Source organism: Brachyistius frenatus, unplaced genomic scaffold (genome assembly GCF_029030835.1).
Source record: "Brachyistius frenatus isolate BFR_SWC_R1_liver_20210118 unplaced genomic scaffold, ASM2903083v1 Contig_15, whole genome shotgun sequence".
Classification (NCBI taxonomy): domain Eukaryota; kingdom Metazoa; phylum Chordata; class Actinopteri; family Embiotocidae; genus Brachyistius; species Brachyistius frenatus.
The window spans coordinates 682,075-708,070 of record NW_027210614.1 but is presented as its reverse complement, the minus strand read 5'-3'; the positions used below and the strand labels follow the sequence as shown (position 1 = coordinate 708,070).

Sequence of the window (25,996 nt, the reverse complement as noted above, 5' to 3'; positions counted from 1 at the left end):
GCAAGGTAAATCTATAATCCCTCCAGCGTGTTCTGGGTCTACTCTGCGTTCTTCTGCCAGTCAGATGTTCTCAGAAGACCTCCAGTGAGCCTCGGAGGCATCCTGATCAGTTGCACCTCAGCTGACTCCTTTTGGTGTGAAGTAGCAACAGCTCTACTCTGAGCTCCCTCCAGATGTCGGTGCTCCTTACCCAATCTTTAAGGCTTAGCTGAAACTGCAGAGGAAACTCGAAAGGATGTTTTGGTGTTTAAATAAACACCTTAATTTTCCAAAGGAAGAGGAGGAGCTGCACATCAGTGCTGAGGTTATATTTGACAGGTGTCGCTGTAAATTTACATCCAGCACAAGCACACTGCTGCACACCTGAAGTATTGTTGACATTATTATTGTATCCTCCAGCCTGGATGCTGAAATGTTATGTCACATTGCTCTACTTTAAAAACACAAATCACATGCAAACATAACATTTTGCATATTGTTTTCATTTTTTAACAGCAGAGAAGAGTGCAACAGTCAGGAAATGGTCCATCTGAAGTTATAGTCAAAAGATGTGCATGAACAGGTATTAAGAGTTCAAAAGGGTTGGTGGAAGAAATAATACCTCCAGTGTTTAATTGCCAGAATTATTCATACATCATACAGGAACCAAAGTGTGTACAGAGCAAATGGAAAGAAAAAAACAGCTGAAAGTGCTCATGTGGAAGAGATGACGGGATTATTTCGGCTTCAAACAGAAGTAATGAGGCAGCAGTATGTAGTAATGGGGAAGTATTTAATTACATATAAATGTGTTTATATGTAAATGGACAGAGAGGCAAAATAATATCAACATAAAAACTGTAAATGTTATAGCTGTACCATGCTACTTACAGAAGCTGATAAAAAAAAAATCATTTTGTTCAATTCTCAAAAGGTCCACATTTACTGATGTTGTGTAAACCAATATTTCAAAGTTTAAATTAATAAGATATTTTCTCATCATTATTGCTGTGGATTAATAATAATTTTCTAACCAAATTTCCATTCTAGTAAAAGTTACAATTCTACATTACATGTGACAAGCTTGTCCCATTCATAATTGTGCTCCATCCACACAGGTGTTTTCATGGTGCCTGATTCAACCTTTCTGTTGAGTGCGTGTGCGTAGCAGCATGTGTGAAGACATGTTGACTTGACGCGCAAAAAAAACACACACTACTGGAAACATGAACAACGGCTACACACTGTTCAAGTGCCCCAGTGAGTCATTATGCACAACACCAGGACACTGAGACTTAATCAGCAAAATGGAATTCAGCCAGCGTTAATTTGAGCATTTATTTCCTGTGTCACATCAAAATATCTCCTGACACTTTTATTAGTTTTGTTGCACCTCTTAAAGCGTTTCAACAACATTACCTCTCTTAACGGCAGCTTAAGTGGGAAGTTGTTCAATGCATTGACAAGAGGACTAATCAGCCTGCATAATTAAAAGCGCCTGTGTGAGTATGCAGGTCCTTCAAATGTTTTGCTCAATGAGAGAGAAAGAAAAAGAGAAATTAAAAGAAACGTGCTGCTGATAGGCCCCCTTGAGCCCAGATATTTGTACTTAGTTGGCAAGTCAAGTAAAGGTTATTAATTATAACTTAATGGTCTAATACATCCAATTAACCCCTTTGCTACATATCCTGTATTAAGAAGCTCTTCTTGGACATTTGGGAGCACAATATTTGTCATCCAGTACAAATGCACCATGATAACGGCACGTCAACAAAAACTGATCGAACAGACTGACAGCAGAACTATTGAGTTGATTGCATCAGATTGTACCGGTGGTTTCTGTGTTTTCAGGTCAGAGGACAAACACACAGCATCAGTTTGTACCTCACAGGCAACATTTTCGCTGGTGGTTGCCACACGGTCAACAAGACACACCTCAGGAGATTGTATTTGCTGTCCTATGACTCTGAAGCACACAGAAATACTATTGGTCTGTTGTGAACCTAAACGTGACTCCACTGTTAATAGCATGTTGTCAACCTGATGTTTTCTGACACAGTGCTGGATATGCAATACTGCTTCAAAGACCACAGTGCAGTATTGAAATACAGAATAAAGAGCATGTGTAAAAGCCAAATGAACGCAAACCATAATAAATACATTTTGGACTGAAAAAAAAACACGCCATGGCCTGTTGGACAGTGTTTCCAGCTGCACATACTGCGACAACATGTGATCTGTGTGCAGTAAAAATATCGATGCCCAGGTCTTGGCGAAAGCACACATCACCTCGTGCAACACGAGGATCTCGGAAGCAGGACGGAGGATGACGGGGATCAAGAAGCAAAACGTGGCAAAACATTTTCTCAGCTGTAACGAGTGAAAAGTGTAGAAGCTAAATGTTTTGTTACAAACAGCTGTAGGATATTGAAGCAGCTGTAATTCGATTTCTGGGGGGGAAACTGAGGTTTCAGCTTCCTGGATGTGAAAGGTTGTAGTAACTGGAGGTAATTATTTCAATGTTACTAGAATTAGAAGAAACCACACATGCTCTGCTGACACGTCATGTTAGTGTGATTGGTGTAGAGGAATATAGGTGAACAACATGGTGTGATACTGTTTATTGTTCATACGGCACATTAAGTATGAGTGTACCTGTTTTCTTTCTTTCTAGTTTACAGTAAATGCAGTACGACTGAAAACTGAGCAGCTGGAAAATAACTTGCAGTCTATTTGATGTCTCTTTATAAAGAAAAGGAAGTGCTGCAACCGTCTGTTGGCAATGTGATACAGACGATGTGATTACAGGTTGAACTAGTGAGGTGAGCAGTCTACTCATATTAAATGTCTTGCGGCGTATTTAGCATGTTATGGTTAAGTTTATGGCTGGAGTTAGCGTTAGATAAGGACTGGAGTAACAAAAGAATATAGGAATGAAGTGTTTAGTGCAAACACACTTCTGCAAATACATAGTTTATAGCGGCATTTTTATCTACATTTTTAGGAAGCTTTAAGGATCATAAAGTGAAATTACAGCAATTCAAATAAATGTATTTTCATTCATTTCCCATGCTCTAAAGCTTTACTGCTTTGGATTAAGCTGTCAAACAGAAAGTGTTGTTACTCTTTGCAAAAAAGGTGCAGACGCCTTGTGCAGCTGTTTTAAAGGCGATGTGATTAAACTGAAGCCGTGCCTAGATTATGTAGTCTATCTCTGAGTATAGATTGTCTGTCAGGTCCTCTTCACTTGAGTCCTCTCCTTTAAGGCACATGGACCCTCGCCTGTCAGAAAGAGGGGCACCACAGTGTAGTCGTGGGGGAGAAAAGTTGGTGAATGATATGCATGTAAAGCTTTAAAATCGTGTATATGTTCAGACAGAATAATTTATTCACGGAATAGAAAATGTACAGTATTTATAATATATTCTGTGCTGTTAAATTTGCTCTACTCACCCCAGGTGCTGGCAGTGGAGATTTCCCGCACAGGGGCAATTCTTCCTGGGTCCCTCATCCTTTATGTCCCAGGACAACAGCGCCATCAGGTGGTTGGAGGCATCAAAACAGCGCTCACGCTCAATGGGCTTAGCCGAACAGACAGGGAAGAGCAGGACTGAACACACGAAGGAAACACGCCGGTCAGTTTTCTGAGTGGACGTAGAGACTGACTGATACCGTGCTGTGTGCTGTGCTGTACCTTTATGGAAAGCACAGCAGAGGTCTGTGCTGCAGTCCGTCTGGTATTGACAAGTGCTGCCAGCCTTTCCTTTGGTTGCGTTTTGGCTGCACTGGCCCCATACGCACAGCTGTTCACCACAGCACTCCTTATCCTTAGTGCAGGACTGAAAGAATCCATTGCTGTTTATTGAAGGGTATTTCAGCAAACAGCCAACAATTGAGCAGAAGTCTCAGGAATGAGACCAGATTATGCATTTTCAGTTTAACAAAGCTCAAACTCACAGCAGCATTAATGACAGGAATGAACTGTGAAAACTTTTTTTTTTTTTAATTAAATATAAATGAGATCAGCAGGTCAACTGGTCTCGATAGCTCTAAGAAGAGCTCCTATTATACCCTCAATCAATTGTTAATATGGGGACACAGTGAATAGTGTTCTGGTGGTTTCCATGCACAGTTTTCACCGTGCAGCGATTTTGATAAGACACAGAACCTGTCCTCTGTGTATTTATTATCTCTGTACCCTTCTTTGGCAGACTGCCAGTGTCTTCATCCCTTTGTATGGCTTTTTACTCTGCTACACCAGGACCCATTCATCCAATGAAGACACTGCAGAATCAGCAGCACAGCAATAACAACAGTCTTAAATAAAACCAATGAGATTACAAGACTCACATGACTAACATTATTTTTGCACTATATGTTCTTTGAAGGAGCAGAGTGTGGAAATGAGCTCTTATTTAACCTTGACACACGCTGCCCTTTTATGTGAAGCTCATAGGACGGACTCACAGACAAAACACTCCAATTACACTTGTGGACACTCTGCAATGCAGTCGATGTGAAACCCCAGACTCTCTGTGTGTGTGTGTGTGTGTGTGTGTGTGTGTGTGTGTGTGTGTGTGTGTGTGTGTGTGTGTGTGTGTGTGTGTGTGTGCGTGTGCGTGTGTGTGCGTGTGTGCGTACGTCTGATCTGAGAAATTGTGACTGAAATAGTGAAGGCCTCCATAGAAAGGAAAATTAGGTTCACTCACCACATCGATTGCTTTACAAGGCAGACACTTGGAATTGTGTTTGTCCTGAAGACAATACCTTCCCTTCCCACAGACTCCATCTGTGATGCAACCCTGAAGACAGCAGAGACAAAGAGTGTGTCAACCTTTTCTAACTCCTTGGCTTAGTCTCGTAATTGTCAGACTTGTCCAGTTATCATGTGAAATAGATGATAAATAAGACTGAGATTGTTTATGTTTTCAGGAACAGGAGTGGGCTCCCGATGGTCTACTCTCATATACCAATAATTATGAATGCCAACCTTTTTTTCCTTTGTAAAATATGTCAAATAAATGTCTATATGACAGTCTGTAGCCTATCTGCGTATCACGTGACACGACCAGAAATTCAAACCCCAAGGGAGACAAACTCTCCATTGAACAGTCATTCAGTCACAGTAATTTGTCCAGAGATCAAAATAAAGAACTAAATAAATGGAAATGTTTCGGCTGCACAGCTTTCTTTGCAGCTAATCAGGCACGAAATAAACCTGCAGCACATCTGTTTTCATCACGTGGAACTAAACACAGTCTTTCAGTGGATTTCCACATTTTTTTATAATGTGTCTAATAGCAAGCCTTTCAATAAATAACACAGGATAATTTTATTTCTAAAATATTCAAACAATCCAAAACTAATTTTTACATCATTGTATTGTGTCTGTAATTAAATTAAAAAATTTTTTTTTGACCTGTGCCAGTTGAAGTGAAATTGTTAGGCCTTTGAGCCAGACTCTTGTGTGCCACCCGGAGGAGCCTTACATACCACCAGTAGTATACACACCACAGTTTGGGAAACACTGCTCTGATCAGGAAGTTGTCCTATAAATTCCATATTTCATACAAAGCTTTAATTTCTGACGTGAGTTCCAAGCAGCAAAAGCACAAAGCACACATCATCACTCATTTATCAACACGTCATCATTTTTGATAAATGCTCTTGACCAATCAGCTGCATTGTGTTCAACTTTGATTTTATATATGTGCCGAATGAAGAAATGACCGCACACTCCCACACACACTAGCTTTGATTCATTTGCAGACATAATGCCAAGTCAGCGGCTGTGACGGTGCTACCAGACGTGATGCAACTGTTTCACTGTTGAGAAAGTCAAACTGAGCAGTTGAAGGTCATGTGAAAACAAGGTTCTCTTTAAAAATGGATTTTACACTGAACTGTGCACCATTTGAGACTGTAAGTAAACAAATCAACTTACACGATCAATATTGTTCTCCAAGTCACTGTGCTGGACGACTGCAGTGATGTTGTTTGTCTCCTGAGCGAAGGTGGGACATCTGTTAAGTTTCACTCACGAGAGGAACACTGTGTCACTCTTGTTTGCTGTTCATGAACCTACCTGGTCTGCAGCGGAGTGAAGCGAGTCATTAAAAATCACTTTATCAGGAGCGGTTTCATTGTGATGACTCGGAGGAGGGTTATTTGGAAGAAGGCTGACACTGTTGTTGTTTGTCTAGAAGGATTTGGGAGATGATACATTTCAGATAAAGAGATAGGCCTACATTAAGAAATCACTCATACTTAAGTTCCTGCTCTACTGCATCAGTCTCTCAGTTTTTTTATTTTTTTTATTTTGTTACTTATGTCCAATGTTTTCAAATATTCTCAGATTACCAATCAGTAAGTTGTACCACAGGCAGTGAAATAATGCCATGTCATGTGAACAGCTGACTGAGAGGTGCAACTGGCTGCCTACTTGGCGAAACGCATCCTCCGGCTTCTTCTGCGGGTCCTCTGGCAGTTGCTCCACTTCCACGAACATGCGGTCCAGCTCCGTTTGGTCCTGGGCGGAATTATCCTGCAGGACGTGATTGATGTCCGAGTCCACTATCTCAGGAAGGATGCCGTTGCAGACTGCTGTGAGAGCCAAAACTAGCAGGGCGGCTCGCGTCATGCTGCTGCTGCTGCTGCTGCTGCTGCTGCACTCTGAGGAGGGTGTGGCGGTGATGCTGAGGAAACACAAGCAGCGTCGCCACAGCTATTTCCGACTCTTGTCTGCAGGGTCCTCACATCACCCGTAATATCCGTAATATCCGTGAGAGAGAGATAAACATAGTTCCGGTCAAGTTGAACCACCAATCGAAATCAGTGTGCGAGGTGAACTGCAGGTTACCATGGTAACGGTACTTTTCGCTTTCTGCTCGGTAAGTTAACGCTCAGTGTTGGCTGGCGAGTTAAATGATTCAAACATCAGTGAACTGGTATGTAAAACTACCATTTATGTGTGAGCCCAGACTGCAGTATTATCCTCCGAGATGGAGGACCCGGTAGGATCGACCCTGTTAAGACAGTTTATTGTCAGGTCTACTTTATCCGTTAAGATAACTGGAGGTTACAAGTCTCGTTAGATTTCAAGACCAAGTCTACGTGCCTTTGCTGTGAGTGATGGAAATATAATAATATTAATGTAACTGTGCATATATATATATATATTATATGATCGGCTATATGAGGCCAAAGAATGTGTCCAATCTGTCTGGACAGTATGTTTCTTAAATTTGGGTGAATCAATCCTTTAAACCAGACCTACCTGTAAACCTGTAGTTTCATATGTCGGCCACAAGATGGCAGAATGTTCTTTCATAGTAAATAAATCCGGACCGTGGACTTCACAGTATGGGTACATCTCTGCAGGGTTTGTTCAGAGGTTTTGTCCATGTGGAGCCTAGATTACAGTTTCTGCTGACACACTGTAAAAGGTAGACTACAATGTGTTGACTAAAGGGGTCTGGGGACGGAGGGCGCCTGGGAGTCTCGTGCAAAAAGATGAATTGCACTTTAAAAGTCATAGTATTGTATCTGAAAGAAGTGTTGATGCTTAGTTATTAGTTTTTATTATTATTATTATTTTTACGTATCCCATTTTAATAATCTTGAAATTTGACTCGAGGTTTATGCTCGTGCCTGAAAGTAAAATTTTTTTTGTTTTTGTTTGTGAAACTGTGGACTTGGTCTGCATTCCAATCACTTTCAAGCCCATACATCGGTGTTGTGTACTTCTTGATTTTCTTCCGTGTTGATATGATATGAAGGCAGGTGAACTGGTGAACTCCGCGTCTGGCACGAGAACGTCTGGATGGTCCGGATTAAACAGCAGCCGCTGTTCTGGGATGTGTCCCACTTTAGAGCACCGCCCTCAAACGCTGGACTCAGCTGCTGCACGGAGGAACCGCTGCCTGTCAGATAGACTTAGGGCACACTTCACACAACAGCCCAGGACCTCGTTTCTGACCGAAGACACAGTGAAGGAAGGAGAGTTCAGACGGAGGTATGAGGTAAATTATTTTATCTAAACACTCTCTGCCGTGTTTTTTTTTTTTTTTTTTTTTTTTCGGGTGCTTCCTAATCCTAATCGTGGGTGGTGTGCCCCTGACGCACCTGACAGAACTTCTGACCTGTTCCTGTTTGCCAAAGCATGTGCTTCCAGTTTCATAAGATCAGGCTTGACTGTTTTAAAAGTTCTGACACTGAATGAAAACTATGATATAATCAAGTAGCCCACAGGAAGGTGACCGATTTGGCAATTGATGGTGAGATAATGTTTATTTGTCCTGCTCACAGGAGTCACGAGTCAAGACATCTGGGTTTGTCTCGACTCCCTGATAACAAAAAGGTTATCTCCACTTGCGCAAACTACATTTTTGTTGTGCTGCCATAGTCCATTAATCACTTTTGAGTGCCTGTGTGACTGCTTTTCAAACATGCCTCCCAGCAAATCCATTCAAAACTGGAGACAGCTTTTGTCTAAATTCAAAGTTCAAAGACAGTAAAGGGGAGCAGAAGCAGGAAGTCGTCCCTCACCAAGTCTTTCTTCTGTTTGAAATACCCCCCACTGGTGGCGGTTAATGAAGTCATCCTTCCTCGAACCGACTCCACCTGTTCAGCACCTTCCAGACAGATCAGTCCGTCTTCTAGGTTGCAGTGACACAAATGACGTACTAGAGAAAGGTGTGGTGTTGGCAGGCTGAACTGGGACGTCACTGACTGAAGCCCAGTGAGTGACAGAAACAGCCTGTTAATGTTTTGTACTGTGACTGCAGGTTAATATGCAGCCGCTAATCAAACACACAGCTGGACCGCTGATAAACAAGAGCGTCCGGATGAGGCAGGAAAACACAAACACTCACTGTATCCTTCTCCTGTGTTTCAACTCGGTCTGGTGTGATTCATATGTCTTGCAAAATGATGCATGATGTGTTCGGCACATTTTAATGGCGGGTCAGAAGAGTCATGCAAACAGCTGTAGATTTTCTTCCCAATGCTGTATGAGCAATCATTTCCTGTGTATTTCACGACTGCTGAAGATACAGCGCTCGCTTCTCCATTAAACTGTGGCAGCCAAACGTTGTTATGAAGTGACTCTACCGGTGAACGAACGTGCTAACATCTAAACAGTGTCTCTGGTCCAGACACTGATGGACCATGTAATTTATACTGAAGGAGATTAACAACCCCTCTCTGCAACTGCAACCACATTATTCCTCTCGGGCTAGAATTTCCCTCTCAGTAAGCTTCTTTTTTTTTTTGGAGTCACTGGAGCACTATGATATAAAATATATGGAAAAACACAGGAAACATTGTGTTGCTCTATAATAGTCTTGTGTCTTTTTTTTTTTCCAGAGTAGCTTCAAGACTTATGTTCTGAACAATCTGCACAATCACAGATTGAACTGTGATTCATGTTCTTCTTCTTTCAACACTACAGTTACTGTGGCGCTCAGAGAATATACAAACATCATGAGATGCCAAGGCTGGACAGTATGTCAGAAGTGTTTGAACAAATGTAACCGGTATGTCGAACGCGATGAGGAACCAGTGCAGCAGCACAAACAAAATCACATACAAACATCCACGTATTTAAACTGTCGTTTGACTGCTTCCAAAAAGTCTGAACAAACTCTGAGCACGATCAGCTCCAGCACTGCGTCAGCAGCTCACAACGGCAAATTCCTGTGCCAGCCTTTCATTTTTAGTTTGTAATTACTGGCTTTACTGGAGTTTGACTTAACAACAGCGTGTGGAGCTCCAAACAGTCCAGAAAGCAGCGCAGAACCCTCCAATCATGCGGCCAAATGACGTGACGGTGATCCTTATGAGGATCTAAAAATGATGCTGATTGCTTCTTCTTTTCTAGATATCCAACAGACCAAAGTGTTTCACACGGTCAATGCTGCAGGTCTGAGGTGTGTTTGACACCAGCTATCATCGCTGTTATAAACCTTCAGCAGCTCTGATTCACACGCAGTTTGGTGACCTGAGGATTGCTTCACTCTTTCAGCTCTCTTGCTGTAACATTATTAGTCAATGCTTGCAGCTCCTTGCGTACAGGTAAAGACGTGAGGCACAACTTAGAAAACAACAGAGACACACAGATTAGTTTGTAGATCACAATATTAAATAGATTAATTAATAAATCAATGTCCTAGAAAATGAATCGGAGCTGAATCCGATACGTGAGGATGTCGTGGTGGAAATGATAACAATGAAAATGTGTCTCAGCAGCCCGATAAACTGACTGGAGAGTGGAAGCTCGTGCTCATTATTGCCGGGGAGGCGTCGTAAACTTTCTCCTTCCTCTTTGCAATATGTTTCCTTCCTTGTTCCACAGCATGAAAACGGACACATGTGTCCAGGCTGCACGAGAGATAGCAGCTCTCAGAGATAGGTGGGGCAGGTTGTTCCCTGTGGCCTGATACCCTGTCGTCAAACTGAACATTTGCTGTGATGTTAAAAACAAACTTCAACCAATAAGAAGTCAGTTAAAGTTCCCATTTCATTAGTAAGAATCATTCTCTGCCACTTCATGTCAGATTAAAACAGGAGAATATGTTTTTAGGCTCTGCAAAATCAACATGTGTGCTTTCTTTGAAGCTGTTTCTACATTAAGGGAGGCACTGAAAGGTACAAGGGAGACATTGCTGTCGTAAAGTTACCCCAGGATATCATTAATAGGTTCCCTCTGGCAGGGACGGGTGCATGTTGAAAAGGGTTTAAAACACATGTCAGTCATGCTTTTAAAATCACACAGGTGGAATTTTACAGAGGCAGCTCTCCCTCGAGCTTTGATCTGGACAGGAAACCAGACATAGTCCGCCAGAACAGCCTGGATATGAGGCGTCTCAGCTCTTCAATGCAGCACTGCATCACCTGAAGCCTTGTCGCGACCGGGCCCGTTGAATGCAGCTGAACCCAGAACACTTGAGTGTTTATTGAGTTGAACTTTGGTCATTCTTGTGTTTTTATTTTTGTGGCGATAGTCTTGTTTACATGAGCTCTTGTTTAGATGTTCCAGCCCTCTTGATATTTTTTCAGGTCATGTGCTGTTTTCTTCTGCAACGTGACACTTGTCTATTCTGAGCCTGGCTTTACCGATTGTTGGCTTACAGAATCTGCTCCTCCTGCCAGCTAGTAATACTGCTGTCTCAACCTCTGTGAATGAATGAAAGACCACTGATCTTCGACCCTCCGTGTCAGTCAAGTTGTTTTCACTCTGTGGTTTGTATTTACTGGGATCCACCGTCACTAATTTTGAACATCCGGATGGTTATGTGAGTCTGTCTTTGGTCAGTTCTACTTCAGCAGATTGATTTATTTAAACTTGTGAGAATGTATATTTAGTCAGAATAATTGTTCATGTGAATTGTTGGTGTCAGTAGCTGGCCAGGTGTAACTGTGCTCAGTGTGTCCAGATAAATCATTTTCAAAGGGAGCCACGTGGTGAGCACTGAGTGGGTCAGATGGGTCTGCAGACAGCAGCCTGATGCTTCACAAGTCTGCTCCTGCTTGTGTAAATTAGCAGTTTTCCCCTCTGAAGCTGACATTTACTGTGTTCAGTCAGTGCCTCTACCTTGCTCATGACAGATCTTCTTTTGTTTTGGCACCGCTGCTGCCCGAACACGCAGTCAGATTTCAGGGAGCTGAGATAAGATGGTGGCGCTCTGGGGCCTGGTGGAGGGCAGAGCCTACAGGCTGAAGTCCACATGAGGGCTGTGTTTTCAGAGGCACGCTGCCTGCTTATCAGGCCTACAGAGGGTTCCTTCCTGGTTTTATTCAGTCCAGTCTGTAATTACTGTTGCTGGCTGGCTTCGCTGCGGTATGTGCATTTCCTAGCACTCCCAATATTTTCCTTGTGTTTTCAGCTTCCTATTGTACTTGGATGGCCTGAAGCTGTGTGTTCTGCAGGAACAAATGAAGACACTGCATCACTGATTTCAGTCTCAGTTCAGTGTCTTTTCAGTTTTGTCAGTGCCTGACTTGGCTGTATGTTTTAAATTAAGTTGCTTCTTGCAAGCACATGGGAACATTTGGGTGGTCCTGTACTGGACATACAGCATGTATTGAATGTATTTTTTAGGAAAAACAATGGCAATATAGTTATTTATCGTCAGCAAGTCCAGTGAAAAGACCAAAACCAACAACAAGTTTTGTCTGTGTAGCCAAACCCTGATGTCGCTCTTTCTTTGACCTCCACTCCAACAATCTACACTCTTTCATTGGGTGACATGTTCCTTTATTACAATAAACATAGACACGGGTTTATTTTGGGTCAATCCCATACTCTACATGCATACCTTTGTGTACATGACTAATTTGAAGGATTCCCCTCTTCAGTAGGAACAAATGTGTCTGATGCTGAGTGCCACAGAAAGGGTCCAAACAGTATTATTCAACAAAGTAAAAATTAATCTATATAAGGTTAAACTACCATCTCTCTTACAGTAATGTTTGAGGATATAAATCCTGTATATAAATCTGTGCATATACTTATTTTTATTTTTTTTGATGTCCAGGTGTAACAGGTACATTTTTCTCATTCCAAACATTCCTCCTTTATCATACTGGAAAATATTAGCTTGCTATGTCTCTCAAAGACACATCAGTGCCTGTATTTATACGCAGTACTCTCAGCTGCTTATACTATCGATCTTTAGTGCAAGAAGGACAGACACTTTTCTCTTCAGGTAGAGTAAAATAGAATAAGTGTACAAATAATGAAAAAACCTCCATAAAGCATCTGTGGTTAGTGCTAGAACTGTTAATTAAACTAACAAAGCACAGAAATCTCATTATAGATGAATTCTTCACTCTTTACAAAGAAATTAATTATACGATTTTCTCAATTAGCTGCAGTCTGTTTCATTTAATCGGATCATTTTCTAAACGGACAGGAAACTTAAACTCTAAACTCTAAACTCACTGATCCTCTTAAGCGTTATGTGGCTCAGCTGTGATGTATGATGTGTGTGTACGTGTATTCTTTCCGCTTCATCTGTGGTTGGTTATATTTTTACAGCCGCTCTGGGTTCGTTGTGTCTGCCCACAAGTGACTTTCCATTCTGTCAGGCTGAGATGGTGAAGTCATGGGATTTGGGATTTGGAGACAATGTAGTTTGAGTGTTGAGCGTCGACTCGGCTATGAAGACAGAGCGTGGTACCTTTTCATTAGTCCTCGCAGACTCGTACAACAGATGGTTCCAATAATTGTGTCCTGTATTACCACTTTACTTGGACTGAAATGTGAAAGCATAAGTGCAGGTAACATATGGGGCTGTTTGCTGTGAAGGTCTCAGGGGTCCAGAGGATCCACTGACAAGACAGGAGCTTTTTGAAGCTACAAAGGTGTGCGAAGCATTTCTATTGGTTAGTTGGTAGTCCGGTCTCTGCCTAAATCTTTCTTGTGAAGCGTAAAACAACAACGGCATCAAAACAGGAAGCAGACACAAGGCCAAACAGGATCTTGTGCAAATTAATATCCTAATTTTAGCCCGGGGATAAATGATGGTGTTGTGGGAGTCGAATCTGACCACATTTAAAACGCAATCAAAAATGTTGTGACCTCAGACTGAATGGTCATCGAATACAGTGAATAATCTTTGCATCCACTGGTGCTTTTCTTTCTCTCTAAAACTCTGTATGAACAGTTTCGTGGCACAGTCATGTAGCCATCTGGGGTCATGGGTGTGACAGAGATAGTGGATTAGTGTGGGGGGCTGCACTCCTCGTCTGACCTGTCCTCTAACCATGCCCATCCCGCTCTACGGGACATTAAAATATCAAAGGCAGACTTCTCCCAAAACTCACGGAAGCTGTGGTCTCCACCCAAGTGAGCACACACATGCTTAATGCTGAAATTTCCACAGTTTGCTTTGATGTCGTATTCTGGCACAGACATTCTGGCATGATTTTCAAAATGCTTGATGGTTGATTGGAAGACAGAAAGACCTGCAGTGTATTTTATTCTGTCAGTTCAGCTCTATTCTGACAGGAGTGTGTTTAACTATGTTGTGGTGTTTTAGTGTCTTTCACACGCAGACACACATGTAAGCATACTGAACCCACATACTTCAGTACGAGGTGTGCTATTGATCAGATCTATGGGTCTACGTTAGTACGTTAGAGTTTAAATTATAGTTAGTTTGAAAGACCGTGCTGAAAACATTGTCTGGTTTTCTGCTGGAATGAAAAATACCACAAGACAAATACTTTTCCTGTCCACTCTTCCATGGTCAGTTCTGCACACGAGGAATGAAAGGTGCTTAACAGAAACAAACAGCGGTTCAGTGGATTACAGTAACAGAGGAAATGCTTTTTACCCACCTTAAATACAGCAAACACAGTAGAAACGTTATTTATGGAATTGCAGTTTGTTGAGCTGTCAGCAAACTCCACTTTAGTATATATATCTGTATAATGTATGCACCATTTAGTACTAAAAATGGCATGTATATTGTTGTTTTTCAGCTGCCGTTACCTTTATCTTTATAATTGTTAACTATACTTCTATATGGGAAACTTCATGATAGAAAAAGACACCCAAAAAATGCTACAGTTTTTAAGACCTGATATGTCGTAGTAGTATACTGTAATTTTCATTATTTGTCCACGGTGGAAATTTCTTGTAAAACTTCAAACTGTTTTGTTCTCTGTAAAGCTCTCACTGAAACCTGAGGTTGTTGAAATGTTTGGTTCTTTGTCGAACCAGTAAGTACCATGCAGAACCACATACAGCTCCATTTATAGGCTCCCATGGTTCTGCCTCTATAAAGCTCAAGTAGTAAATATGCTCAGAAGCTGCCTGACATTGACAGACATTCAACTTTGTTGCTTGATTCTCTCTAGTATAAATCCCCCAACCTTGTCTGTACATGAAATGTTATCTGGTTGATGTGGGTGTAAGCTTTCTGTCTTTCAAAATGCCTGTTGACTTAGATATTGAGCCTTAGTGAGGAGGGGTGCTGAGTGTCCTCTAATGTAAAGCTATTTGATATAGTAGGATGGAGTCAATGCAGCTGTGTCGTCTGCTTCACTGTAATCTTTAAACCATTCAAATGAATGTAATTGTAATTGTACTGAAACAAGCTAAAAAATGGAATATGGAAAAACATCAGTTGCATAAAGCCATCTGTGAGAGGCTCCTTGCCATGAGATGACATCAGACTTCTATGTGTCTTGCCTCCTCAGGCTGGGCATGACGGTGCGGGCCAAGCTGAGGGTGTAGCCACATCTGGCAGAGAACGCTGAAGTAAGCAGCAGCCTCAGTGCACCCTCGGATCATCTACTGCAGTGGGAACGATGGGAGAGACAGAGGACAATGTGGGGAAGCAGTTTGAGGAGTTCATCCAGGCCTCGAACTGTAAAGGAACCCTTCAGGCCTTCAACATCCTCTGCAGACGCCTGGACCTCGACCCTGCAGACCACGGCAGCTTCTACAGCAGCCTGAAGGCGAAGGTCACCTCGTGGAAGGCCAAAGCACTTTGGAGCAAGCTGGACAAGAGGACGTCCCATAAGGAGTACAAGAAAGGCCAAGCCTGTGTGGGCACCAAGGTGAGTTTGATTATATCTTTGTAAGACATTTACCAGTCAAAGGCCGACAGAGATGGAGATGATGGAATTACAAAGAGCAAAACAACATGTACATAAATTGAAGCACCTATAAGGTTTTGTACATGTTTTGCCTAATGAATGGATGTATATTGTGTATATTTTTGTCACTGCTGGCTGTTTTCCAAAGTCTACCATACATCATTAGATTCATTTCCTGGGGTGACTTGACGGTGGAGTGGTTAGAAGCACATACCACATGGGTGAAAAATGCCCTCAGCAGATGAGTCATCGGCTCGACTTCTGGCTGCCGGACCTTTGCTGCATTTTTGGTCCCCTCCTCTCTTCCCCCACATTTCCTGTCCTTCTCTTTACTGCACCTTGCCAAAAATGCAGAAAGAAATGAGCCATAAAAATAATAATCAATATGTATTTTCTACTTTTCAGGCAGGCATTATTATCTTTTCAGTTTGCTATGAAAATCAATTTTAGCGTGATGTCAGAGCAGTAGATTATCTGATTTCACATTGTGTGTTCCAAAGTTTTGTTTAATTTGTGTGGTCACGTAATCTCCTTGTCTATCCCAGACCCTGGACAGCAGCCTGTTTCATAGAAGAAACAATGATACACGTCATCTTTTTCTCACAGTTCTTATCTGCTTGACTACATACAGCAGCCAACTCTCAGCTATTGACAATCGGATCATCTTTAAGCTCAACAGCTGCAACATGAGTTTTTCGAACTGATAAAAGAAAGATTAGGCTGACAAAATGTTAGATATCTCACGTATGTCTTTTCAAGTTGAAAACTAAAAATGTGCTGCATGCTTTGGAAAACAGCTGACATACCTAGAATATGAGGTCCTTAAGCCTGCAATTATGAGTGTGTGTATCCTGAAAAAAAAGTCTTAAGATATCATAAAATCCATCACTGATGTTGGTGTTTCATAATTTAGGAAGTGTCTTTATGACTTCACATCACGTGGTTCCTTTTTTGTTTTGTTTTAAAGAACGGATTCTCTGACAACATGTTAAAGTACACTACAGGGTGCCGCAGCAGTGGACATCACTTCTCTACTTGTTCAGACAATACCTCTTACTTATTCACTGCAACATCCCCCAGGAAAGGAAAAACAAACATCTGTAATATAATCTACAGACAGATGTGTCACCAAACAAAACATTACACAACAGGCAGCAAACTGCAACCAAATAACACAAGAATACAGTCACATTCAGAGCCAATGTAAGAAGAGAGCAGTTGAAGAGCTTTTCTTGAAGAGCATTATGAGAAGATAAAGCCATAATAGAGTGTGTGTATGGTGTCCAGTGTGAGCGGGGGTGGGGGCAGTAAAATGCGATGAGGAAAACCTGGAGGAGTGTGATTACCTTTCAGCCGTCATCTGCGCTCAGCTTCACAGACTGTTTTTATTACACAGAGAAACAGACAGCATCACTCAGCAACTATGATTATTTGGCCCCAGTTACACTGAAGGAGCGTTCTGCTCTTTATAGTTCTTTTTCCTAAAAGGCTGAAGCAAGGCCCAGGTTATTATTAAAATGGGTTTTAAATGCTTCAGTGTGAGCTCAGTTTTATAGGGTCTGTCTGATTTAAACCAACACCTAAACAGAAGTTAAAGAAAGTGTGACTCGAACACTTCTGAGCCAAAACCTTAAGGTCCCATTTTCTAATTCTGACAATGCACAGGGTTGTGTTGTAATATAAAAAGTGCTTCGAAAACCAGATGTATGAACAAGAGATTATTGAAACTTTAAGTTATTAAGAATTTTGAGTTTTTCTTTGAAAAGGTTGAGATTTAATGAGCTGCTTAGATGTGTTTTAATTACTTGAATTACATCAGTCCCTTTTACTTGAGGGATGATTTCTATCATCCTTTGAGGAATCACAAGTTGACGACTTTTTTTTTTTTATGACAGCTCTGCTCTTTAACAATGACAGATGTGATATCACTCAGCACCCTCTTTTTATATTACTGCTGTTGCAGCAACTTTTGAAAGGCTATGATGTCATCTGTGTTTCATGGCCTGACAGCTGGGTGCAGTGACATGTAACCATAGCCTGTGTCTTCCACATAAAGTTTTACTGTGTACAGAAAATTGTAGCTTTTTAAATGTATAATCCACATTGTGATATAACGTCATTCTGAGTGCATCTCATCAGATGTCTATGACACAGTGTGCTTTTAATCCTAATTTTGTTGCATTTCTCAATTTAAGTTTGATATGATATATATGACTATTAATATATATATTAATATTAATACTTTAGTAAAGCTGAAAGTAAACAGAAACCTCAATGGGGCATTTTTTAGTCTATATTTTAGGTTTCTGTTTACTTTCAGCTTTACTCAGGTTTGTATTCTGGATGTTTTTTTTCCCCAGCCTTTCTGGCGCATTGCTGCATTTCTTGACACATTTTGTTCACCCGTAGATCAGAAGTGGTGAACTGGTTAATTATTGAAATCATGTTCCATTGTCATTTCTTTATCAAACATGATAGTAAACTGAATATTTTGGGGAATTTAATGTTGTGACTGTCATTTTTCACTACTTTATGACACTGTGTTAACTGTATGATCATCAGATTAATCAGTAACATAATGAGTTGCTTGTTGTTGGCCTAGTTTTTAAATCAAGATACTTTTCATATCTTCATGTCATTGAGATTGAAGGGCTTATTGGCCACACTGTGCGTTGGGATGAACATGTGATTTGGTTGACTGACTGATAGTGTTCGTCAATAAGGCGGGTGTCAGGGAACACTGATATCAGGGTGAGGTAGAGCTGGGATGAGAATGAGGTCACAGGTGAGAAGCTGAGAGGAAATGTGTGTCCCGACTCGGCAGATGTGGAACAAGCCCTCAGGAAAAGCCTCATATCTGCAAAAATATTTCAGTGAATGGAAAAGTGCTAAAACAAACAGCACATATCTGCCCTGTGTTGATAGAGAGATCAAAACAGTGACGTGAGTTTGTAAAATAAAAATAAAAGTGTAGATTGTTAACTTACATCTGAATGAACTCAGTTGACACGGTTCGCATCAATGATCTCATCGTTAACATCCTTCCATCTCTGTCTCCGGCTGTGTAACGAGCCAATACACGTAGTGCCCCCCTCGTTCAAGAAAACAGGCTTGTCCAGCAGGCAGGCTCGTCCGGGCGGTGCTTCCACCACCTGTGTGTGCTTCACACCTGAGAATACCTCATCCTGACAACCTCATCCTGATACCCTCATCCTGATACCCTCACCCTGATACCCTCATCCTGACAACCTCATCCTGATAACCTCAGGCAACAATGATGAAACATTGTTTCTCACCAGCCACATGCCAAAGAAAACCGTCCTGGAGCTCAGCTACACACGTAGCATGCGGAGTCACTAAAGCCCAACCTTCATGTTTTTGGTGCTGAAGAAGCCATTTAGATTAAGTTGTGGGATTTTCTGAGCTCTGTGAATAGCATGCAGTCTGATTGTCTCACAGAACTGATAGATGTGGATCCCCTTGTCCTCTCGTGTTATCCTGTCGGTGGTCACACAACATGGCAGGAAGGGAGTCCTGTTAAAACCCCGTTTGCTGCATACTGTAGTGCTCTTTGTGTTATAAAATGGATGGGGAGTCTTTCCCAGGAGGTGAGATACTAATTTGGTGAGGTTATCGGGACAGGAGACCGTCCACCTTGTAAAGCACAGCGAGGGGGGGCCTTCAGTTCTGGATTAAATGTCAAAAGCGTCAAGACACACAGCTTCTCTCTTCAGAGTCCTCTATAACACCTCTTAATGTGCTCGGGGAAAGAGTTTGCCAGCACACATGCGTCGGTTCTTTCATCTATCATTCAAGAGGATGATGTCATGTTTGAGCCACACATTCTCAGACAGATGCTCTAACCTCAGTGATCTGACTTCATGCATTTTTTTAAGTGAGGCTGGTGTGTGAATAACACCACAAATATGTACAGGTTGGAGGAACTGTTTAGGTTTGTGGAGGTTGTTCTCAAATATGCCTCTGGACAAACTCCTGATAAGTTCTTCACTTCGGGCACGTGTAAACTCTCTTCTTCATGTTTAATGTATTTGACTAACAGTCTCCTCACACACCGGGTGGCCCAGAGAAGTCCTCCTAAGACTGGACTGATCCTCAGTCAGTGTCTATCCTGCTGAAGTGTCTTTGAGTGAGACACTCGGCCTCTAAATGTTTCAGTGCTCCAGTAAAGCGAAGTGCTGCTTCCTCTTCATGATCTATGTGGATGTTATAATGCTGCTGGGCATTTTATAAACAAGCGGGATGTGAACCATTTTTCATGTCCTCCTCCCCTGAAGGGAAAGTTTCAGCCTTCTGTAGTTAATATGATAAAGATGTTACAATGACGTAGCTCATTTCTCTGTGCCTCGTGTCGGTAATGAGGTCAATTTGTCATCTGTCTTATTTAGTGCCTCATCATCGGAGGAGGTCCCTGCGGCTTGCGGACTGCCATTGAACTCGCCTTGATGGGTGCCAAAGTAGTAGTGATTGAGAAGAGGGACTCATTTTCCAGGAACAACGTGCTCCATCTTTGGCCCTACACCATCCATGACCTGCGGGGCCTTGGGGCCAAAAAGTTCCATGGGAAATTCTGTGCGGGGGCCATAGACCACATCAGTGAGTATCTGACTCCACAGAAACAAAACAGGCCGCCAGCTTTTGCTTTTCACTGACCTGTCATCACTTGTTAACCTCTCTATGCCCTGATGTCCTCCTCCGGTGTACAGTATTTTACCGGACGCTAAAATTGTGCAGTCTAAGATTTTGGTCCTTCAATACGTACGGATATGTGATTACATTTTTTTTTTTTTTTTTTTTACTTAGTTTTATTTAATATTTGATGTTATTTGGCTTTTATTGTATCTTTTTAGTTTTATGAGATTTGGTTGTCTTGAAAATTGTTTCCATCCATCCTTCTATCTCTTTATCTGTCTGTCTGTCTTTCCATCCATATTCTCCCTCAGTGTCCTAATTTCCCATTAAATATGTACAACTTAAATTTGAGGGAACTTAGTGTCAACATTGTGCAACACTGTAGTATGACTGTAAACATGTTTTGCTGCATGATTGTATAAATGTGCATCGATGTGAGCTGATTTTGTTCCCATTTTGTTTTGTATGTCCATGTTTGTCTGTGCAAATTTTCTGTCCACTACAACTACTAGTAAGATATAATGACAATATGATTCTGTTTGAGCTTTCCTACTTTACAACATGGAGTTTGCTCTCAGCAATGTCAAGACGACACTGCACAAAACACAAAAGTTTGGCAGAGTTTTACATCTGCATACAAACATGAATGTGTGTCTGTTTTTTTATAGGCATCCAGCAGCTACAGCTGATCCTACTGAAGGTTGCTCTGATCTTAGCAGTGGAGTTTCACATGAATGTGGAGTTCGTCAAGCTGTTGGAACCTCCAGAGGATCAGGAAAATGACGGTATTCGTTAGATGTCCAAACAGCAGATTAACGGTGCTTTTACATTTACCCACTGACAGTTGTTTTTTATGACCTGAAAGATTTGGGGACATGAGGAGATTTAAACAGCGTGAAACTGTACTTTCAGCAGGATAAGGTTGATATGTTTAACAGGCGTGTAAAGCTTAATGCACACATGAGTTTGTTAGAAAGATATAGTGCGCAGCTTCCCGCAGGATCTGTTTATCCTCCTACTCTGCAGCTTTGGCTCTACTTCAAGGCTGGTTAGGAAGCAAGGGACTTTCTCATCCTGCACTATTTAATGTCCTCGACGGCCACCAATAAACACAAGACAAACAAGGTTTCATCATATTTAGATTAGGTTAGCAAATATTTTTTTCTTGGCTGCCCTGTTAATGGTCTTGCTCAAATGTATATGGCACCTACTTATCACAATAAACATTGGTTTCCTTTGTTTTAAAACAACATGTAGTTCTTCAGATCAACCTCGACTACATGTGAGCATATGCCCTCCACTGTGGATCACTACTTCACCCTCTCATCCCACACTGGCCTATAAGCTCTGAGGAAGAAAATAACTGGCATACTGTTGTGTTGTGCCTTCAGCTTTAACAGCATCACACCGATAACAACAAGAGCTTCGCCCTAAATATAGACACAGACTTATCACTTCAGTTCTGCTGTGACAGACTTAGCCGTGCCCTTGACATCATGGAATCCATTTTTCCACATGGTGATATCACACAACAATCTGCCAAGCAGTGACTGTGCTGGTCTCACACTTCTGCAGCACTCACACTGTATACTTAAAATGACTAATACTGAATTTGAAGCAATATTTCAGGTATTATTTGTATAACTGAAACTATGCAGGCCAGATGCAATGGACTTTAACGTTTCTTTTTCCTGCATCACAAATGAAAAGCCATATTTGTCCTTCCTTTTTGGTATTGTTGCAATAGCATAGCAACCCTAAACAGCAACAGTATTAAAGTGAACTTATTCATTGACTCTGTACTGACAAATTTAGATTTGCACAAGCATGGCAGGTGGTAGAGAGGATCAGGAAGGTTTCAATGGAGGTTCAAGTGTATTTTAGCAAAGCACCAATCTTTATCATGTGATGGTCCACATGCTTTGAGCTAAATGTTCAGTAGAAGAGTATCGGGGGAATATTCCCAGGGTTTACTGTATTTTCTGTGTTTTTCTGTGTCTTTCAGGGCGTGGGTGGAGGGCTGCAATCCGACCTGCTGATCACCCTGTGGCTAACTTTGAGTTTGATGTCATAGTGGGGGCTGACGGACGCAGGAATACTCTGGAAGGTGAGAAGACGGCTGACAAAAGGGTTTAACAGTATAGATGCCTCAAGGTTGTACTATACTTTTAGACGTAACAACAAAGCATGAGATTAAACCTGCAGTTACTCCCAAATTGTTAGAAATATTTTAATAGTAGGCAGCAAGAACAACAACAACAGCAAAATACAAATCACTAAGTGCTGTCCTTTTTTCTTTTCAACTTTTCACTGTCAAGTTTTCAGGCTACTGAAGTGTATCGCAATAGAAATAAGGCAAAATAGAGCATAATGCATGTAGCTGTGTATATTTCAGCAGAAACACATTACTGTCACACATGAGCAGCAGGTTCACCAGACACTCTCCCTCCAAAGTTGTTCACGTGGAACATAAAGTCCTGTTCAAGATTTAGTGGCTTATATCAGTTCAGCTGATAAATCCAAGACTTCCCACAGGTCTCCTTCTGGACTCATTTTAAATAACTTGTCCCACTCTATCTGTTTTAAAGCTATAAATGAAACGCACCTTTTGCATGAAGCCATTGATCTCTCCCAAAGGGAAAGGCTGCACATGAAACCGACCAAGCACTCCACAGAAATAGAGGCGAGCTGGGGCCCAGTGCAGCAGCTGATGCATTCACGTTGGACCGACTCCATCTCCCGAACTGTTTCAACCTCTCTCTTAAAAATGTTGTCATCTAACAACCAATTCACATCAAATGTTTATTCCTAATAAGGGCATTCTTGGTCTGAACAAGACGTTTAGCTCATTCCCCAATTATGAAGAAGAAGAAGCCTGGGGGAAATGATTTTCCCCTGTAGTCAGCCTGCTTTTTGGAGCCTAGCTACGGTAAAACAGAGTAAACTTCAATCACTTCTGCTCTCTGTTGATTGTTGCTGCCTTGATGAAGCGAAGAAGAGACAGAGAGGGGATGGAAAAAGGTCCTCTATGATTTTGAGCAGTGACAGTATGGAGAAGTTGTGGAACAGGTTCAGAGGCTTACTTCTGTACTGTTACTATTTTTGTAGTCAGCAACAGATCTATTTATTCCCTCATCCCTGATGCTCTCACTGCTTCAGAAGCAGTGACATTTTCAGTAAGTCCTTCATTGCCGGTTTGAAAAGGTAGCTTAAAAATTTACCAGTCAAATGTCGAAACCTTATATTTATTTAGTTTGCTGTCAGCCTCAGGTTTTTGGGGTTTTGGTTGGGGGCATTGAAAGTTAACATCTGAAGAATTTGTATTTCTTGTGTCACTGATTTCTGTTCAATACAGCAGAAACTAAGAGTCCTCAAGAGAACGACTCTGCTTGTTAAGTATTGTAAAGGTTTAATCACATTCCTTCAACATACTACAAAGAAAATCTATTTTGAACTATTTTTTTACTCATATATATGAATAACTTGTTAATAAAATGAAAGACTGTTGTAAGGTATTTCAATTTTACAAGTACCTCTTTACTATTACAGTTCTTGTCCTGAAGGTTAATTCAGCAAGTGGCATTTAAGTTTTTATGCTATATTTAATTCCTGATGCTATTATTATTATTATTATTATTATTGTACATGGCTTTTGTTCCTTTGGCTCTGTGAGGGCTCACCTTAGTAAGCTGCTTCTTATCCTAAAATAACTGCCTTGTAATTATGGCTTAAAGCTAGATTTCCTTTGGTTTCAACAGACAAGCCGATAGAACTGTATTTCTTGGGAAGATCCCCGTTTCTTTCTTTTTCATCATCCGTGTCTTTCTTTCTCCCAGGTTTCAAAAGAAAGGAGTTCAGGGGTAAATTGGCAATAGCCATCACAGCCAACTTCCTCAACAGGAACACCACTGCAGAAGCCAAAGTAGAAGAGATCAGCGGCGTGGCCTTCATTTTCAACCAGAAGTTCTTTCTTGACCTCAAAGAGGAGACAGGTGGGAAAGAAGGACAACCGAAGTACCTCATGAAAGAACAAAAATATTCAAAACAAGACAGAGGGAACACCTGATCAAAAGATCATTTTTACCTGACTGGGGTTGTTCAACAGAAAGTTTGTGTTTTGTTCAGTTTTTTTCTGACTGTAATCAGTGACCATGAAAGGATTTTGGGTGATGTTTCCAACCTCAACTAAGAAGTTAAAAAAGACTGATGGGGTAGAGTTCATCACTCCTAATTTACCCCACAACATATTAAATCCTTTTATTTCTTGCAGGTATCGATCTGGAGAATATCGTGTACTACAAGGACAACACACATTATTTTGTCATGACTGCCAAGAAACAAAGCCTGCTGGACAAAGGAGTTGTTATTAATGTAAGTCGTATATTTTAAGTCCAGGGATCCACTCTGTCCCCTTTAAACCCTGTCTCACTATTCCACTATTCACTTTCACTTTCTTAAAAGAACAAAAATTCAGTGTTGTTTATTTCTTTTTGTCTTAATAGCAAGGATCAATATCATGAACAAAATGCTACAGCACTTTAAGACACTTTTTTTCTTTTTAAGACACTTAGATGTTAATTGATTAATTGTACTTAAATTAATGTACAACATTCATGTTCAATTAATTAATTGTAATTCATTAATTGTAGTGTACTGGATTAAATTGTAAGGTATTGCCTGGGAGAAATATAGCAGCCAATAACTTCTGTAGTTTAGATTGCATACTATCCTGACAATCAGATTTATTTTTCAATTTGTTTCAAGTAACACTTCAGAGATGTGGCCAGAGCTTCCGGGGTCAAGAATTCAACAAGTTGTGTTTTTCAGTTTATCATATCAGTTATCCGTCGTTATTGAGTTAATTTTTTTCTGAATTCTTGATTTACAATGGGGCTTTTATTTCACTTTTGTGTGCAGAATTTGTACAAAGCAGATCATAAGGAAAATCATTTTGGTCTTAGAAACGCTGAACCTTTCGTCGTCTCCTGACTGCTTCTCTTCAACAGGATTACATCGACACCCAGATGCTGCTGAGCAGCGAGAATGTCAACCAGGAAGCTCTTCTGTGCTACGCCCGAGAGGCTGCTGACTTTGGCACCAACTACCAACTTCCCACGCTTGATTTTGCCATGAACCACTGCGGGCAGCCAGATGTAGCGATGTTTGACTTCACGAGCATGTACGCCTCTGAGAACGCCGCTCTGGTCAGGGAGAGATTTGGACACCAGCTGCTGGTTTCACTGGTTGGCGACAGTCTGCTCGAGGTAAGGAAGGGCATGACTGTTCAAGTAAAGTCAAGTGAGGTCAGTTTAGGTGGTGACTGCCTGGGAAAAGAAGCTGTTACACAATCTGCCAGTCATGGCTCGGGATACTCAAATTCCTCTGGCCAGATGCTGTAGGAGGAAGAGTCAGTGAGACAGGAAGAGATGAGGCTCCTTAGCAATACTCGCAACTGTTGTTGAGGTTCCCATCCAGTCTGTGAGTTGCTCCACCTCCACCTGATGGTGATGATGATGATGATGATGATAATGTTGCCAGGAGTCACTGAGATAGCTGAATTCTTCTGCAGGGTAATGTTGACGGAGGTCTTGAAGCACACAGGGACAAGCATGACATTTAGAGAGATGCTAAAGGTGCCTTTTTTAGAAGTGTGTGTAAGTTATTCCAAATGTAACAGTGAGCCCTTTGATGTGACATTACAAAGTAAAACATGACAATGAATGGAGCACTAAAAGCACTTTCTCAAATTTATGACAAG

General features: G+C 41.3%; 2 protein-coding genes across 9 annotated transcripts in view; one reads left to right on the top strand and one right to left on the bottom strand.

Moving 5' to 3' along the window:
• Nucleotides 1–565: 565 nt before the first annotated feature.
• Nucleotides 566–6,754, bottom strand: dkk3a (dickkopf WNT signaling pathway inhibitor 3a). The gene is made up of 7 exons (XM_069693458.1): nucleotides 6,422–6,754; nucleotides 6,065–6,178; nucleotides 5,924–5,983; nucleotides 4,689–4,781; nucleotides 3,674–3,818; nucleotides 3,433–3,589; nucleotides 566–3,261 (listed from the first exon to the last, which is right to left on the bottom strand). Exons 1-7 carry the CDS (start codon nucleotides 6,617–6,619, stop codon nucleotides 3,174–3,176), a joined length of 855 nt encoding a protein of 284 aa, XP_069549559.1. The 5' UTR covers nucleotides 6,620–6,754; the 3' UTR covers nucleotides 566–3,173.
• Nucleotides 6,755–7,758: 1,004 nt separating this feature from the next.
• The window catches only part of mical2a (microtubule associated monooxygenase, calponin and LIM domain containing 2a), a 34,045-nt gene continuing 15,807 nt past the window's right edge, over nucleotides 7,759–25,996 (top strand). For 7 of the 8 annotated variants that reach the window (XR_011310694.1, XM_069693454.1, XM_069693452.1 and 4 more), the window contains exons 1-8: nucleotides 7,759–8,000; nucleotides 15,187–15,549; nucleotides 19,995–20,202; nucleotides 20,907–21,023; nucleotides 22,244–22,345; nucleotides 24,075–24,230; nucleotides 24,509–24,609; nucleotides 25,245–25,502. Coding sequence is in view for 7 of the 8 variants with exons in the window: in XM_069693454.1 (XP_069549555.1) it covers nucleotides 15,298–15,549; nucleotides 19,995–20,202; nucleotides 20,907–21,023; nucleotides 22,244–22,345; nucleotides 24,075–24,230; nucleotides 24,509–24,609; nucleotides 25,245–25,502 (1,194 nt within the window). In the remaining variant the exon portion in view is untranslated. The remainder of the gene's footprint in view (nucleotides 8,001–15,186; nucleotides 15,550–19,994; nucleotides 20,203–20,906; nucleotides 21,024–22,243; nucleotides 22,346–24,074; nucleotides 24,231–24,508; nucleotides 24,610–25,244; nucleotides 25,503–25,996) is intronic. The other variant, XM_069693451.1, reaches the window with a different exon arrangement.

Bases quoted from the DNA above. Each gene is read 5' to 3' on its own strand.
- dkk3a (XM_069693458.1), bottom strand. From the start codon at position 6,619: ATGACGCGAGCCGCCCTGCTAGTTTTGGCTCTCACAGCAGTCTGCAAC. The intron at 4,782-5,923 runs GTAAGTTGATTT...TGCTGTCTTCAG, and splicing joins TGGAGAACAATATTGATCGT to GGTTGCATCACAGATGGAGT. The intron at 3,262-3,432 runs GTGAGTAGAGCA...TCTTTCTGACAG, and splicing joins CTCCACTGCCAGCACCTGGG to GCGAGGGTCCATGTGCCTTA.